The sequence below is a fragment of the Corvus hawaiiensis genome, chromosome 7 (assembly GCF_020740725.1).
Source record: "Corvus hawaiiensis isolate bCorHaw1 chromosome 7, bCorHaw1.pri.cur, whole genome shotgun sequence".
In the NCBI taxonomy this organism is placed as follows: Eukaryota; Metazoa; Chordata; class Aves; order Passeriformes; family Corvidae; genus Corvus; species Corvus hawaiiensis.
The window spans coordinates 20,333,211-20,350,903 of record NC_063219.1 but is presented as its reverse complement, the minus strand read 5'-3'; the positions used below and the strand labels follow the sequence as shown (position 1 = coordinate 20,350,903).

The 17,693-nt window shown below is 40.4% G+C and overlaps 1 protein-coding gene across 1 annotated transcript; it reads left to right on the top strand.

Moving 5' to 3' along the window:
- Positions 1-228: 228 nt before the first annotated feature.
- Positions 229-16,287, top strand: GORASP2 (golgi reassembly stacking protein 2). Its single transcript, XM_048309723.1, has 10 exons — positions 229-343; positions 8,642-8,722; positions 9,490-9,693; positions 10,122-10,208; positions 10,637-10,767; positions 11,370-11,502; positions 11,629-11,752; positions 12,114-12,200; positions 14,477-14,572; positions 15,244-16,287. The coding sequence occupies exons 1-10, from the start codon at positions 281-283 to the stop codon at positions 15,561-15,563; spliced, it is 1,326 nt and encodes a 441-aa protein (XP_048165680.1). The 5' UTR covers positions 229-280; the 3' UTR covers positions 15,564-16,287.
- The last annotated feature ends 1,406 nt before the right edge of the window (positions 16,288-17,693 follow it).

Genomic DNA, 17,693 nt, shown 5'->3' with positions numbered 1-17,693 from the left:
AGGCAGCATACGGTATGACCTGCTACCTTTATGTTCTGTGCGCATACTTACTATATCCCATTAATATAGCTAACACTAATAAACTAATTAACTCTTCCTGTCTAGCACCGTCGGGCGCCCCCGCCCCGCAGTGGCACCGCCGCCCTCGGCCGCCAGGGGGCGAGAGGGCGCCAGACACGAGCCCGAGGCCGTGGCCCCTCGCGGCCGCCGTAGGGCCCCGCCTGGCGCCGGGCGGGGGCAGCGCGTGGTGCCACGTCCCCGTCGCGGCGCGTTCGCGGCCATGGGCGCCTCGCAGAGCATCGACATCCCCGGCGGCGGCACCGAGGGCTACCACGTCCTGCGGGTAAGGGCGGCGCGGCCCGTCCGGGCGCCCCGGGGACTCAGCCCGGCAGCGGCCCGTGGGCCCGGGGCCTGTCCCGCTGTGGGGAGGCGCTGGAGCGGCCCGGGGGCTCCCGGGGCGGCCTCGCCAGGCTCCCCGCTCGGCCCCGGGGAGGCGCTCGGGCAGCGGGGCCGCCGGGGCTCCGCCGCGGCTCGCGGGAGCGGTGAGGTGCGCCGGGCCCGCACTGCCGCTGCCGGATTTGGGAAGTCTGGAGGAAGAATTGGTCCAGAATAGACAGTTCCCTGGGCCGGGTCGTGCCGCCAGGTTGTGCCTCAGTATGACCAGGCCGGCAGGCTGGCGCATGGGAGGCGATGCTGGGTTTGGGCAGCCTTTGAGGGCGAGGCGGCCTCTCCTCCAGCAGACGCTGTTCACACCGCAGCCCGCGCGAGTCTGGGCTGCGCTCAGGTGCGCCCGGGATAACGCGTCGGGCTTGTCTTGGTCGCTGCATCATGGATTGGACTGTAGCTGCTGCCCCTCCGCAGTAGCTCAGGGGTGTCGGATCAAGGTGTTCACATGACAGGCAGCACAACTGAGGACTGCAACTCCAGTGAAAGTACTATTTTTCGTGGTTACATTGGTTTTGTTCGCGTTGTGGCCACTAAACTTTGGTTCTGTATGCGAAATACAAAATACCTTATTAGGCTGCGTTTTTTAGGTTTTGTGACCAGCCTTTTGAAAGCCTGTCTTTAGTACGTGTCTTGTTTTCAGTGAGCAGAATGGTTCCCAGGTCGTGCTGTGGAATCTGGGGTACAGGGACATTGCTGGAGTCACTCATAGCCCTGCCCACATCACAGTGCCTCTGCCTCGTAGCCGGAGTGTGAGTGCCTTCACTCTGGGTACCGTGCTGGGCCGCTGTGTTTGTTGGAATCGTATCCTTTTGGATCAGTTCTCTGCTTTTGAGAAGCAAATACTGATGTTCTGATCAAATCCAAACATTCTGTTAAAATTTATATATAGACTAAAGTCACAGTGGTTTTTTTTCCTCCCTTTTAATATCAATGGTATATAAGAGTCCAGTGTTACTAGTTTATGTCAGTCCACTTTGTCTTCTCCTTTTCCCTCACAAAAACTATTCTGCAGGTTGGTAAAACTGGCAGACTTTTTTTCTTTTTTTATCATAGTACAGTGTAAATTTCATTAACTTTTTACTTTGGAGACTTGTAAAACCAGTATGTACTTTGCAGTTAGAGTATCAGTTATATCAGATTTATGAGTTCATACTGTTTGATTAAAGCATGTTAATAAATTGAGATTCATCTCTTTTATGAAGTAGAATCTACTCATTTTTTCTTGTAATCTGGCTTGGATCTGGCACCTTTTGTTTTCATGTAGGCACTTTTTTGTTGTAATGTTTTTGCTATGACCCGAAGTGGCAGTGTTTGATTACCAGTCTTTGTAAATGTAATTGAGAGGTGCACATTAAAGAAGTTGATTTCCAAGAGGACATTTTTATTTATATAATGCAGGAAAGGACCTGCCTGCTGTCTTAAACAGACTGATATATCTGATTTTCACTGCCTTATCTTCTTACTGATATCTTGAGATGCCACAATAATGAGTGATTACTCTCTGTCTATGGACAGGCATCTTAAACTGCATCATGATCCCAGCCTAACAGTTATAATTTGGGATGTTTTTATTGAAATGCATGCGGCATACATGAATGTGACTAGAGTTTCTCTCTGTAGTTTTTCCAAGTTTAATTTTCCAGTTGCTATTCTGTATTAAGTTTGTTCCAGATAGCTTTGGGCTCGCACTGTTAGAGGAGCTCTGCATAAATGCTCTGTGTGCATGGATTGACCTTTAGTAGAACTTGAGGTCAAGCAATACTGCTGTTTTGCTCTAATTTACTCTCAAGTACGTTTTTTTCTGAGCTCAGTACTTTAATGAGGTAAATGAGAATGGTAGAAGGAAAACAGCAGTAGTCTTCCAGTGTTACAGATCTGAGTAAGACCAGATTTCTTTGACAACACCAAACTTTTGTAAATAATGTAAAGTGGTTGTTTTAAAGATTTCATTACATGTGGGAAAATTAGAGAAATGTCAGAAATTTTTTTCAATTACTGGAAGAATTTGTTTGGGTAAGGCAGATAAAAGAAAAATATGTGTTAAATGGCTGTGAAACAAAGAGTTTACACTGTTCAGAGTAACTGCAGGAGCCAAGCACAAGTTGCCAGAGGGATAAGCAGACTGTTGCAAGTTACAGGTTTTTCACAGTGAGACTTTTAGACTGTACATGCTGCCTCCCCACAAAACTAGTAAAAAGTCTCTTTCTTTGCTCACTTCAGACAGGAACAGAAATATATGCAGAAAGTGAGCACTACCATCATTAATTTTTGATGTAATATTTGCAGATGACTTAATTCTTTTGGCTGCTTCTGCTGATACTCAGTGCAACATTGCTTGCATTGTGAGCTTTATCACCAGTGCAGTTGTAACAGGAAATAGGAACACTCCAGGACTGAAGTGCTGTCAAAGGAAAAGAATTTAATCATGTGCATAATTGACAGCAGAAGTTGCTCACTGCGTTGCATTGTTGGGGTTCTAGACATTAAAATGTTGGGATTTTTTATATTTTTGGTAAGAGGGAGAAAAGGTTGCCAAGTGTTCTGTTGTCCAGATCTCCTCATAAGTAGACCTAGTGATAAGTCATTTGAAGTAATTTTTCTCCATAAGTTTCCTTTAACATAAGGTGTGTGGCTGATTAGACCAACTGGCTGACTCTGTGTATTGCTCAGTATGCATTTGTTTCTCCTCTTCAAAACAGAATGAAGGAAGATTCTGAGTAATTTTCTTGTTCAGCGGTGTGAAACTGCTGTGGTTTGCCCAGGCTGATGTAATGACGTGACAGTTCTTCAGCTAATAGATGATGTCACAACATCCCCGTGGCTGGGGGCAGAGTGGCTGCAAAGTGGCCCCGTGGAAAAGGTCCTGGGGGATGCTGGTTGACAGCAGCTGAACACAAGCCAACGTGCCCAGATAGCCAAGAAGGCCAGTGGCATCCTGGTCTGTATCAGGAATAGTGTGGCCAGCAGGGCCAGGACAATGACTGTCCCCGTGTACTCAGCACTGGTGAGGTCACCCCTTGAGTGCTGTGTCCAGTTGTGGGCCCCTCAGTTCAGGAGGGATGTTGAGGTGCTGGACTGTGTCCAGAGAAGCTCTGGAGCACAAGTCCTGTGAGGAGCAGCTGAGGGAGCTGGGGGTGTTTAGCCTGGAGAAGAGGAGCTCAGGGGAGATCTCATCACTCTTACAACTCCGTGAGGGGAAGGTGTAGCGAAGTGGGGCTCAGCCTCTTCTTCAATTAACAAGTGACAGAACAAGAGGAAAGAGCCTCAAGTTGCACCAGGAGAGATTTAGAGACTGGATTTGAGGAAAACTTTCTTCATCGAAAGGATGGTCAGGTATTGTAATAGGCTGCCCAGGGAAGTGGTTTAATCAGCATCCCTGAAAGCATTCAAAACACACATAGATGTGGCCTTTGGCTTAGATTTAATGGTGAACTTGACAGTGTTGGGTTAGTGGTTGGATTTGATGATCATAGAGGTCTTTTCCAACGTCAGTTGTTGTGAGATTCTACATAAGAATTCTTATCTGTGAGAAATGTGTATGCTACCATGTTATGTGGTGTTCTCCCTAAAAGATACTGAGCAGCAGTGCCCAAAGTTTAGATTTCTCACTCTTGTTTGAGTGCTTTGGTTTGTTGTAATAGTGATACAAACGTGTTGCATGAAGTGAAGACTTACTTTTTAAGGGAGGTTCACATTTTAAAAGCTTGAGTTAAATTCTCTGTGCTAAAATAAAAGGTTATGCTACATAGATAGAATCTGTTTTCTTACCAAAAACTTACAAAGCTTTTTCTCTTGAAAACTGGGTGTTTCATCAAGAAATTCAATTCAGTTATACAATGTAATGTGTTAAAATAGCTGACAGAAATAAAATAGATTCTGTCAGATCTAACAGGAATTGCTTGTACATGATACATAATGAAATTTTACTGCCAGTTATGGTGTGGGTGGAAGAACTATGAAAAAACCTTTCAACATTTCTTTGCTAATAAAGTAGAATACTGGGAAGTGTTTCTTATGTGGGGAAAAAAGAAGGCCTTGGAAGTTGTGTATTTAATGCTTGAAGCTAAGCTTCTGAAAGTTTAAAAAGGAGTATAAGGTAGCTGGCTTTCAGAAGTGGTCAGAGCCTTCATCTGCCTCTGAAAGTCCAGGTTTCAGTGCCTAATTCCATTTGCAGTTGCACTGCTCTCTTGGGTCTTCAATTTGTGACCACTGTGCTGTTGAGCAGGCTTCTTAAAATGTGTAATGTACAATATATTCTGTGCAGGCATAGAATGATAGTGCTGGGAACAGTGTTCAGCAAGGAAAAACTTCATGCATTTACCAGTTAAGTCTTTTCGGTACTGCAAATTAAAATTAGTGTATTGACCTTGAATCCTTTTTCCTGTTCAATTCTTGACAGTGAATTAAAAGTGAAATCAATGTGTAATCTATGTACTCAGCAGCCCTGCTCACATCTTGGTGAGAAGCTGAAACCCTGCAGCAATGTGTAAGGCCCTTTTCTGCTCTCTGATACTCAGCATTCTTGATAGAGGTTTTCTTCATGTGCTCTTAAAAAGCTCTGGCCTTGCATTTCCACAGCTTCTTTGCATTTTCTGTGCCACTGTTTGTTGTTAGAAAATCATGGCATTTACCCAGAGGGGTCTGTAACTTTTATGTCTGAAATAACAGCTGGCTTTGAGAGAATCTTTGAGAGGTATCTTGCCTGCAGTAGCATCTGTTGTAAATGATATTACTTGATTATTTCTCAACAATTATTCAATTACAAAGGCAAGTTACTAAATACCTACTTGGGGCCCACAGCAAAGCTGCATAAAGCCAGATTGCTCAGGAGGCACAGAGCTTATGTACATATCCAAGGAATCTTTATTATTTCCATCCTTAATAGTGGTAGAATAATTTGTGTCCTTGTATTTTCTAAGGTCCCTGGTTATCCTTTGTTGCTGTGTCTCCTGGAAGAGAATCATGGCCAAAGAGCTTGGAGCAGAGAGCTGTATTGTGCATTTGGCACTGTGTGGTGGTGATGAATTGGGCACATAGTGACTGAAAGTAAGATGATGTGACAAAAACTGTATGGGGTCAGTGTGATTGTTTTGCAGGGCTGAGTTTATCACTTCTTTAAGGAGGAGACTTTTCATGTGGCATGGACTCAGAATTTCTGGTTGGCATTTCTGGGACTCCCAGGTATAAACATGCCATGGAAGTTAGGCCAGGGAAATAGGAAACTTTTTGTGACGACCTATGCATGGCAGCATGACAAAATGGGATGCAGCTACTTGCTTCTGAGGTGCTTGTATGATTGATGCAACTATAAGGGCTTGATTTCTTTTACATACAGCTTCCTGGTGGTTTTTACATGCCCACTTAGAAACAAACCATGCAGAGATGTTCAGGATTGTGATGGGTTTGGGGCAAGGAGTTCTACATCTGCAGATACTTTCTGCAAACTAAAAGTTTAGAACTTGAAAATTCTCTCAGTCCCTTCACCAGTTTGAGTCAGAACACAGACTTGATATTCTAAGTAAATTATTTATACATCCCAGGTGTCAATAAGCTTGACATTGATAGATGCTGAAGATAGGTAATTCTCATTTATTGTAGGTATGCCATCTTATTTCAAAAAGTTGCTCTATTGAATACTGGCCACTCTTGGCTCACAGTGTTCAGGATATAATCTCTTGGAGGTTATTGAGGAGGGTTATTGTGTCAGGATTCAGGGTTGTTGTGGTTTTGGTATGGTTTGGTTTTTTATTTCAAAGAAGTTAATTTAGAAATGGAGGAAAATCTCTGAATGAGATGAAGTCTGGCCTTTCATAATTTCAAGGCCATGACATACATCCAGTCCCAAAAATCTGATGTGTTATCAGAATAAATGTACCACTTTGCTGGATTTATTGATTTTTAATGCTGAGGTTTAACTAACACATGTCTTTAAAACTGTTGTTTCTAGTAAGTTCTGAAACCATCCGCAGATTTAATTTTGGTATAAAGCCTGTATGTCAGGTTCATTAAAAACACAAACTGTAAGTTCCTCTATGACCTATGCAATAGGTGGTGGAATAAGAGAGAGAGAGGCTATTAGAGTATTTTTGTGTCACTTCTCTAAACTGAGGGAAGAACAACAAACAGCGTAAGTTCATCCTACATTTGCTGCTCAAAAAAAGCATGTAAGAGGAAAGGATGTTTTGAATAACTTGATTACAAGAGAAACTGCAAGCCTGAGAATACCATTATGGATCACGTCCATAGGAAAGCAGAGTTTTTAAATTCTCCTTTCATGAAACTCTTTAACCTCTCTTTGGCAGGGAGGTCTCAAGTGTTCTGTGTAGTAAATGCTTTCTACATTTGGGAAGAATAAGTTATGTAGTGAATTTTAGCCTCTCTGCAGCTTTTCTCCTAAGCTAAAATTTCTGTTTGTGAAGGCTGTTCTCAGATAGCCCTACTTTATTGAAAGTTTTAATATCTACAGTTAAATGAGCTCTAGAAACAGTCCACAAATGCCAAATCCACATCCACCATGTGCCTGGAAGTTTCTGTGCAGCTTGAGTCAGTGGGTCTGCTCCACACAGCTTAGCTTGTACTTGTACCTTATTACCTGGTGCACAGTTTGGTGTCTGATCTCTGATTGTTCTCAGTGAGAGGCATCTTGAACAGACAGATTAAGTAACATGGGGGCTGTAGTTTGGATCTAGTTAGAGGGACTGCAGGATATTTGGTGATTGGGAAATGTGGTTCCATACACTTAATACTTGGCTAAGAGGGAGAATATATGTACCCCAGCTGTAGAAAGTTATTTCCAAGGAGTATCCAGGCATCTTGAAGAGACACTTCTACAGACACACTTCAAGTTCTAGTTAGAAATTATAAACGTGGACTTTGGAGATGTTATTGTTGCCTCAGTGATTCTTACTACTTTGGGATATTGTTGGTTTCATACTTCTTTGCTGCTTTACAAATCTTGGACAAATGTGAGTGTGATGTGACTCTGGAATTACTAATTCCAGATTCAGGTTATGTGACTAATGTTCTACAGTTTGGGCATCTGTTACAGAAAGCTACGAACAAGTAATCTGAGTTTTTTCCAAGATCTGATTTTGTGAACATGTTGGGCAGAGATAAATAAAATTTCAGAGGAACAGTTTTAGTAGTAATCAAGCACTTTTTAAATTCCATATTAGAATATTTTGTTCTAGATAAGTCATACTAAGAAAATTCAATTCCTGCAGAATCAGGCCAGTATTGAACAATTAAATACATTTGTCCCACTTCTGTCAGGTGGAATAACATGTAATATAAGAAACCACACTGTAAAGGGTAATGCTTTTTAGATCTTTTTGGAAGGTGATTGTAGTACATAAAAGAAAAAGCCAGTGGGTAGAATGAATCAGCTTCCACACAGAAAAAGATAGTCTTTGCTAAAAAGCTGTAGGAAAAATCTGACAGCCATATTTGAGTTACTTTTTGTTGTCAGCAATCCAAGCAGTAGTGAAAAAACATTGGCAAAATGTCTTTCGGTTACTCCATTTGGAATTAAAAGTATACTTTTAGCTTCTGGGAGTAGTGCGTATCCAAAACTTAGGCCTTGTCTTAATGGAGTGGTTGAACTATTTGAGCTGCCATGGCTGCAAAATTGCATGTCTCTTTTCTTGCAACTTGAAGTTATATTAATGAAATCACTGGTTGTACAGATGCCCTCTGTGTCTCAAGAATGTCACCAGGTGATGTTTAATCATGAGATAACAACTTGTGCTTACAGATGTGACTTTCCTATTCCTTTAGTAAGCATAAGATAAAAAGTAAGGTCCAATGTTGGTACTACTGTGGAAAAGTAGTACTTTTTAACCCACCTTGTCAGAATTCATTAACCTTGTCCTTTCACCATAATCTCCTTTCTTGAAACAAATACTTGCAATTTACCTGCTGCAACTGCTAAGCAGTGCTTTTCCCAGGGAGTGGCTACTGCTGTGTCATTCCTCAATTTATAAATTACTAATTCTTTTGAAATCTCGGGGGGGGGGGGGGTTAAGTGAGGGATTTTCTGGTTCTAAAGATTATATGATTATATTTGAATATTTTAAAATAATACATGCAAACATTAATAGCTTCTAGAACTACAGTTGGCACAAGCAGAAATATAATTCTAATCTATGAATCAGCATTGGAACACTTTTACTAAATTCTTGTTTAACTTTGTTAGGTACAAGAAAACTCACCAGGGCATAGAGCTGGATTAGAGCCATTCTTTGATTTTATCGTGTCCATTAATGGTTCAAGATTGGTAAGTGTGTTGTTATTTTATAACTTTTAATATAAACAATGTGCTGAGAATCTGATATTTATAGGCAAACCGATGGGTTTGTTTTACTTAAATGTATATAAAATATTGCTCCTTAGTTTAAAATGAGCAAGGCAAACTGCATCAGAAATTGATTTCCTTCACTCTGTAGTTACAATTCTATCGAGTTTAGCTGGAGATCAGGATGCAGACAGACATGCTCTCTGCAGACATCTGCACCAATACAGGATTGCCTGCTGATCCACCCCTCATGACTTATACTGGTGCCCTCCTAGTTCTGTCTGCTTCCATGAGAACTCACAAACTTCATTCAGTCAAAACAGGCTGAGGGAAAAAGCTGCTGTCAGAGCTGTTAGTTGGGCAGGAGGCATGGGGGGAGCTTTCAAGCAGAACTATAGTCAAACAACAGACTATCATAGCAGTGGAAAAAACCAGCTGTGGGAAGCTCTTCCACCAGTATGCCAGGATTTGAGAAAGCCACTGAAAAGCTGCAAGGTGCATCTTACTACAGATTCAATTGAAGTGTTTCCATTTTTGGAAAGTATGACCTGTTACTGTGAAATCCCAGGGTTTTGCAAGAGTTGTATTCTAGAATTGTGAAGGGACTGGAAACTTGTTACAAAGCAGCTGTTAATACATGTTCTGGTAATGCAGGGTGTTTGTAGCACCTCTGAAATACAAGTGTTGCTGTAGAACAGAACGCTTGTTCTGTTAAACACTAACCCAAGCTCTTGCTTAAACATTCACAGAATAAAGACAATGACACTCTCAAGGACCTGTTGAAAGCAAATGTTGAAAAACCTGTAAAAATGCTTGTGTACAGCAGCAAAACACTGGAACTGAGAGAAACATCAGTAACCCCCAGCAACATGTGGGGTGGGCAGGGCCTGCTGGGAGTGAGCATTCGCTTCTGCAGCTTTGATGGGGCTAATGAAAATGTCTGGCACGTCTTGGTACGTATGGACTTGGAAGTATTCTCATTATTGCTCACTATTTCTATCTTACTGTTGAAAAGTAACTTGCATAGGATGTAGCTAACAAGTCATGAGATCAAACTGGTCTCATTGGTCAAACTGGTTTTCATAGATTTTGGGTTTGCGAAGACTTTTGAACTAGAAATGTGTATTTGTGAGTATATTATCAAGTGTTATATTTAAATGAATGGGTTTGTACAATACTCAGAGATACTGTATTTGGTACAACACCAGCACCATATGGAAAGGGACTGCCATAGAGCCACTGTTTAATTAGTTCATTACTCTACTGTGTTGAAAACTTGACCAGTTTGTCTGACTCAGAGCTTGTGTGAAGTGCCTATCTATCTGTTCTGCTACACCCTGATAGTTATATAGTGTTTTGTAACTTTCCATCTTAAAACTAGGAAGTGGAGCCAAATTCTCCTGCTGCATTAGCTGGACTTAGACCTCATAGTGACTATATCATTGGAGCAGATACTGTCATGAATGAGGTAAGTATATAAAAACAATGTTTTTTTAAAAAAAACCTAAAACCCAATTGTACCAGGGCAGTTTGAAACATCCCTGGCTCTGTTTCTGTTCAGTGTGAATGGAAATCAGATACAAAGAGGGAGGAGCTCTGTCATGGTGCCTTTTCTTAAATGCAATCCTGGAAATAAGAATGGTTCTTAAATGTCTTCATGAAGTCAGATACAAACTTTTTTGTACTGTAATATCAATATTTTGAATAGCAGATTTGAAATCTGGGTTGTGCCACGTCTTCTGAGTTGTGCTAGCAAAACACATTTTAAAGTTGGCTTTGTGATAAAACAGCAGCACTGCAACATGTGGCTGTTACCAGAGTCTATTACAGAAAGTCAGGACTAGAATGACTGATCCAATGACAAGAAGGCCCTTACTCATTTTCATCTTTTTGCAGTCTGAAGATCTCTTTTCCCTGATTGAAACACACGAAGCAAAGCCATTAAAACTTTATGTGTACAACACAGACACAGATAATTGTCGGGAAGTGGTGATTACTCCAAATTCTGCCTGGGGTGGAGAAGGCAGGTAAGGAGATAATGTTTTACAGGGGAATGGGACAACTTTCTTGTAGCACCAGCCTGAAAGCTGCTGGGCTTAAGTTTTCTACAAAGACAGGGAAAGAGTGTTGTTACATCAAAAGTGTTTCTGCTCTAATAAATTATATATTCACTTGAAATTCAGATGCACTTACTAATGAGAGGGGTGCAAATCAGTAAATTAGCTACTACAGAAGTGCATAAAGTGCAATGGTTGCTTTCTGCATTAAATTCCAAATCGTTGTTAGCTTGTGGTATATCCTTGAAATACTGTGAGTAGCCAGAGCACAGCACTGCAAGTAACAACTGAGTTGAATTCCAAGCTGTATACCTGGTACAGCTGCTTGGTTTAAATAAGAATGAATTTTATTTTGTGCTGAATATTTATTGCTAAAGCTATAGAATTTCCTTTCAGTTGTTTTGTACTGTTTATTTCTCCATAGAAAATGAGGCAACATGGGGGCGGGAGAGGAAGGTTGTACAGAATTTACCTTGAAACTTGTTGCTGTCTTGAGTTGTTCATGCGTTGCTTGCTATAGTCTGTAGCTGTAAAGGCACTTGTCTGACTTATAAATCTTCGTATTTTAAAAGCCTAGGATGTGGCATTGGTTATGGATATTTGCACAGGATACCTACTCGCCCATTTGAAGAGGGAAAGAAAATTTCTCTCCCAGGACAGTTGCCTAGTGCATCTCTCAGTCCCCTCAAAGATGGTTTCACAGAGGTAAGTTGTGGTCCCTCCTTCAGCTTCGTAAAAATGGATGATGATGTTATATATTGCTTTTCTGCTTCTATTGGTTCATGTGGAAACAAATCCTAATGATGTAACTTTCCTTTCTCTTTCAATAAGGTTCAGCTATCATCAGTTAATCCCTCAGCCACCCTCCCTCCTGGGTCAGCAGGCCTTGAGCAGAGTCTTTCAGGACTTTCTATTAGCTCACCTTCAACTACTGTCAGTAATGTTCTCAGCACAGGTTGGTATTGGCAAGTAATTGACCTGAAATGCATGGCTTTTCTGACTTTTTTGTTCTCACAGATATTTCTAATTAATTTAATAGAAGGCAGAAGAGAAAATAAAATTTTCTTCTAAACTTTCTCAAGAACAAAGGCTAAAGTACTGGATTTGTGCCTTACTTGCTCACGAAATAATTACAAACAACTTCTGTTAAAAATACCATGTGTATTACTTAGAATACCATTTTTTCTTATCAGCATTTTATAGTTAAGGCAAATAGTAATTTTCCTGTAAGCAATTATTTATTTGTACTCCTTAGGGAAAGAAGATGAAGTGTTGTATGCTTAAAATCAATGTTGTTTCCCTGTGTACTCCACCAGGTGTTCCAACAGTTCCATTATTACCACCACAAGTCAGTCAGTCCCTTACCTCTGTGCCACCAGTTAACCCAGCAACTACATTACCAGGTGAGTAGGTAAAATTTCTTAAAACATTTCGGAAACAAAAATCTTAGGGGAGCAAGAGAAGAGAGCTGTTTTTTCCATTGCTTTTATTATTTCATACTTCATACATTATGCATTTCATGTAAGATCTCTCTCTATACAGCCTCTACAATGTGAAGAATTATTTTCTTGGAGCATGTTCACAGCATGTCTGTGGCACACAGGAGTGACGTGGCAACATAGTTTACAATGTTTACCTTTTAGGGCCCCCTGCACAGTGGATGCAGTATTCAGGATTTCTCAGGAAGGTTTTGCTTGCAACATTTTAGGAAACCCATAGCGAGGGAATGATGCCTTAGGTTTCAACTTTCATATTTTTCAGATCCTGTACTGCCTAGTGTGTAACTCTGAAGTTCCTTGTTGCCTGTTAATTTCTGCTCTCTCGTGCTGGTTACACATAAGAAAGCCTCTCCAGGCCTCCTCTCCGAGGACACTCAGACCATCCTAGGCCCCAAAAGTATAAACCAAAAGCCTCTAAAAGGGGGGGCAAGCTTGGGGAAATTACATCATTAATTGAAGCTTTACTTGGAGAATTAACCCTGCTATGCAAATGAACCAAACATAAAAGTGTGAAGAACTCATGACCTGCGGTCCATCTTGGGGTCCATCCTGGCAGTAGCCTCTGGACTCCCCAGGGTGAACCTTTGAAGGCCCTTCAAATAAATACCTGCCTTTATTCCCTTATTTTTGTCTAGTCTCTGTTTTTAGGTGGCCACTTCAGGCATCATAATGATATAGATCATCTTGATCACTATTCCTAGTATAAATACAGGGCTAACAATATAGAATTTATGTTGCAGTTAGTGTTTCTGAATTATATTGGAATTTAAACTGGTATAATACAAGTAGAAGTCTTTCTGCAACGTGGTTGTTTCCTTTTAATAATGATCATTTCAAACAGAAGTAGTCATGGGGGGTAAAATAAGGATTGTATAGGATTTGGCTTTGGCATTGGTATGCTGGTACAGGACTCAGTTGTACCTTCCAAAACACTGAAGGAGTTGTATTTTATGTTTTGCTTGTTATGAGACAAGTAGATAAAGATGTGTCCATTACATAATGCTTGGAGGGTCTCTAACATGGGAGAGATGTGTAGTAGAGCTCAGTGCATGCAAATAAGGGCAGAGAACTCTCACAGAAACTGAACTTGTTAGTAGTTTTCTATTTTCTCTAGGCAGAAAAATATTACTGTCCTTTTCTTCCCCAGCCACCTAATCCACCCCTTCCCTAAACTCTGCAAATACAAGTTTTCCATTCAGCTTTTTCTCTGAATAGCATCATTGCTTTTTTGAAAGCAAATTAGAATATTTCTTGCAATTTGCTTGGACATACTAGTGAAATTGTTCTTACTAAATATACTGGAGATCTAAAATTTGAGTGAATTTATATGAAGTTCAGCTTCTTTCAGATATAAAAAAAAATTCAAAACAAAGTTGCATATAGCTTACCTGAAAGCTCTTTGAGTCAGATTATGTCAGCCTTCGTGGCTAATGAATTCATGGGTAAGTAAAGATGGCTGGGTTTTAATCAAAATCTCTATGCAGTGGCCTTGCTTTAAGACTTTTCTCCCCTCTATCTTAATACTGTAGTATCAACAGTTTATTTCTGAATTAGCCTTTTCTGAACTAAACACAAAGTACTTAGAATAGAGCCCTTGTCCCAGAAATGAAGCTCTTCTAAAGTGGAAAATTCGTGAGCAGAAGGATGTTCCATAGCAAACAATGATGGCAGGGCATGTGTTGCATTCATCGTATGTTTCTCTTCTACTTTCAGTCCTTCCTGACTTTGAAAGTTCCTTTGTCCTGCCTTTTGACATACATTTTTAACTCTAGTCATGAACTAAGTAGAAAAGACTAATAATAGAGTAATCAATATTAGGGATCAGGGAAAACTGTGTATTTAATCCTATTATTATTGTTTGCCACTCCAATTGGGAATGGAGAAATTATGGTATAGTGCTGTGGTGAAACAACTACCTTTGTTGAAAGCTGAACTTGGAATGTAAACTTTCTAATCCTGAAATAAGAGTCTTCTTTCCTCAGAAAAATCTGAAAGGTTTGGGATTATGTATTTGTTAGTCCAGACTCCCTGCACTAGGTATCTGTTCCCACTGTGCAACTTCCATATAAAAATTATAATCAAGATAATTTAAAGCTTACTTTATATCAACAAGATCTAAGAAACAGTTAGAAAAAGACAGTTTTAAGTTTTCAGCTGTAACTTTTCCACTCTTCTCTTAGGTCTGATGCCATTACCAGCAGGGCTTCCTAACCTGACTGATCTGTCCAAACTTAATTTACCTGCACCACAGATTGCTCCAGAAATCATACAGCCTGGTATGTGCTTCTGCAAACTGAAACACTGTAATTAGAGTTAACCTTGACACTCTAATTTGCACCTATGTAGGGGAGTCCTGAAGGGGATAAATGTTTGCTTGAGATGGCAGTGGATGTTAGTGCCCAGATCAGATAGACAAGGAATATGGCTTTAAATAAACTAATTCTAAACCTTTGTCTGTATTTAGATGTTTCATTTTCTATTACCTGATTTATAGCTCAGAGGAGATTGTGCCAAAAGTGAAAGTATTTTATTTATGGGTAAAAGAAAATATGAAGTGTTTCCTTGTAAGCTAGATGAGAAGATCGAAGCTCCCTGAACTGAATGCCAGAATTATGAACTAATATTAGATTTACAGTTTTGAATTCAACAAAACTGCTGAAGGTGTACATGGAGCAAGCAAAAAGATATTGGAAGCTTATATGGAATATGGTTTTTGTTACTTCTTGTTTCTGGCAGTTCCAGTGAAGGCCAGAAAACCTAATCATCAGTATTAATGCATTAAATACCTAGTCCTCTGGGGAGGTACAAGCAACCTTGAGTTTACTCTGATTCTTCAGTTCTGAAATCTGAAAAGTATCAGGCTTGAAATGAGCCTGCTGCACAATTAACCATTTGAGCTGTGGTGTGCAGCAGCTCACTGCTTTTTTTTCCCTTCTTTTCTTTTTAGGTTTGCAACCCCTTCCCCCCTTGCCGCCTCTGCATCTAATGGGAATAACGCCTCTATCAATGCCACCCAAATGTGTTCCTGTGCTTCCTTTGGTTACAGAGGCATCTACAGTGCCTACAGATTTGCTTCCCTCTATTACTCAAGCTGGAAGCTTTTCTGTCAACCCTGGCACTACTGAAAATGTAGAGGAGACCTCTACACTCACCTTGGATAGTGCTACTCCAGCTTCCAGGGCAACTATTGTTGACAGATCAAATGAATCCTCCACAGCTAATGAGAAAACAACTGGAATCACAGATACACAAGCTTCTGAATCATAACTCTGTTGGATCACTCTGTTGGATTGGCTTGGTATTTATTTAGCCATGGGATACATATTTGAAAAGCAAGCTCTCATTAATTTCATACTAGTTTGTACTTAATCTTTAGAAGTCCTGTAAATAATATGGAGGTGTAATAAAAATATCAGGGGATTTATAAAGTGTGGGGGGGAGGAGGAGAACTTGTATGTTACCAAAAAAAAGTCAAGGTGGTAAATAGAGTTCCACTGCCAAACTCTGAGGTATATGTTTTTAATATAGGCTGACAGCCTTACCCTGCTAGGCTTGTCCTTGCTTATAATTAGCAGTTTTTGCTTCTGATAGAAATGAAGCGGGTCTTGCGTGTGACATTTACATACCATAGTTCTTGTTCTTTGCAAGTATCTTGTTTCTACAGTGGGGATGAGAATGTTTAGTCTGAGTTGTGAATTTTAACGCTGCAAAACTTCCACCTAAAGATATTTCTGTTAAAATTGCTGAGTGACCTGTTAACTGACATGTTGTTATTCAGCTTGTACACGAATCTTTGTCTTTAAGCTCTTGAGAGATGCTCAAGCCATGTTTTGTGACCCCTGCTGCGTTGTTTCATGCGCCCACTGTAAAATGGCATTTGGAAGGGAATACATGGAATGTTAAATGTAGCACACAATTTGGCACTTCATGACTACTGTAAGATGAATTAATGGATTAAGCATACATATAGCAATAAATTCCTGGAATTTTATTCTTTGTGTGACAAAATAGCACTTTTTTTTTGTTTAATTCTTTAAGTCTCATTTAGCTGGTTTTAGCTCGGCTCTCTCTAGCACAGATCTGTGAAAGGGCTCCCTTCCAGAGGAATAGGTCCAAGTGGGAATGCCAGACATCTTAATGGCAGGCAGGATCAGCACTCGTGGTTAAATCCATGGCAGCAATGAGTCATTAAATCTGCCTGCATATGATTCATACTTGGCTTTTTAAATTCTTATTTAGGATGAAAATTGTAGATTAACTGTATATGATACACTTATAGAAACTCTTATGTACACTGTACTCTGGATGATAGCCTTTGCTCTTGGTGTCAGGTACAGTTGATGTGGAAAACTCTTCTGTACCACTCCAGTCCTTCTGTATTACTGGGATTTCATTTATATGTGGTTGCTACAAGCATATGCAAACTTACCCATATCTTCAGCAGGCTCAAGATGAAGTCTGTCTCAACAGCTGTGTAATTAATTTTGGCAATGTAGTTTGCCTGATCAGTGTTTGGAATAGCATCTGACTTCTGATCATAATAATAATGTCTCAAATAATTTGTTCAAGTGGAAGCCTTATCTAGTACCTGTTGTCCTGTCTCATCTTTATCACCTAAGTATTTGTCTTTTCTCTGCCACCCATTCCTCATCATCTGTCATGGCAAAAGCCTGTGTCAAAGACAGACCCCCAATACTTTTTCATACTGTGAGCGGTTTCTTTTCTCAGCCACTTGGAGTGTGAAATCCCTCTGCCTTGCTAAGTAGGGCACTTGCTGTTTCTCAGAATGTATTTTTATTTACCTTTGTAAATCCAGTGTCGTATACCTCAGAATTAAACCTTGACATGAGAAGAAGGATGTTCCCTCTTTTCTTTCCTCTAACAGAGAAAGTATGTTGGTATCAAGCTTCATTGAGCTTCACAGGTCTAACAGCCTTTCCTGCAACTTTGTTACACACTTCCAATGCAAGAAGAGTAAAGATATGTTTGTCACAAACCACATTTAGAGCAACTGCTGACTGTAATCAGATGTTTTGAACTAGAGTCCTTGGGTTGATGTTTTTGTTCTTGCAGTATGGCACAGTGTTCTCTGGCATGATGCTATACTTTCCAACAGCAAGCTGTAAACTTTCATAGGTCTTGTGCAGTTGTCTCTAGTAAAAGAAGATGCTTAGTCTGAAGTTTTGCACTCTGTTAGCTATTTTAAGTCCCTTGTTGCTGACTATATGTCCAGCCTTTTGATAGCTACAAGAGCAGTGGAAGTAAAGCAGTGTTACCATCAGCAATTCTGCTGAAGATAATGCGACTTCATATTTGGAGATGATTCAGTGGTGCAGATTTAAGCTGTAATCTCTCGGCTGAGAAGTCATAAACATTGTGAAGTTGAATGCTTACTAC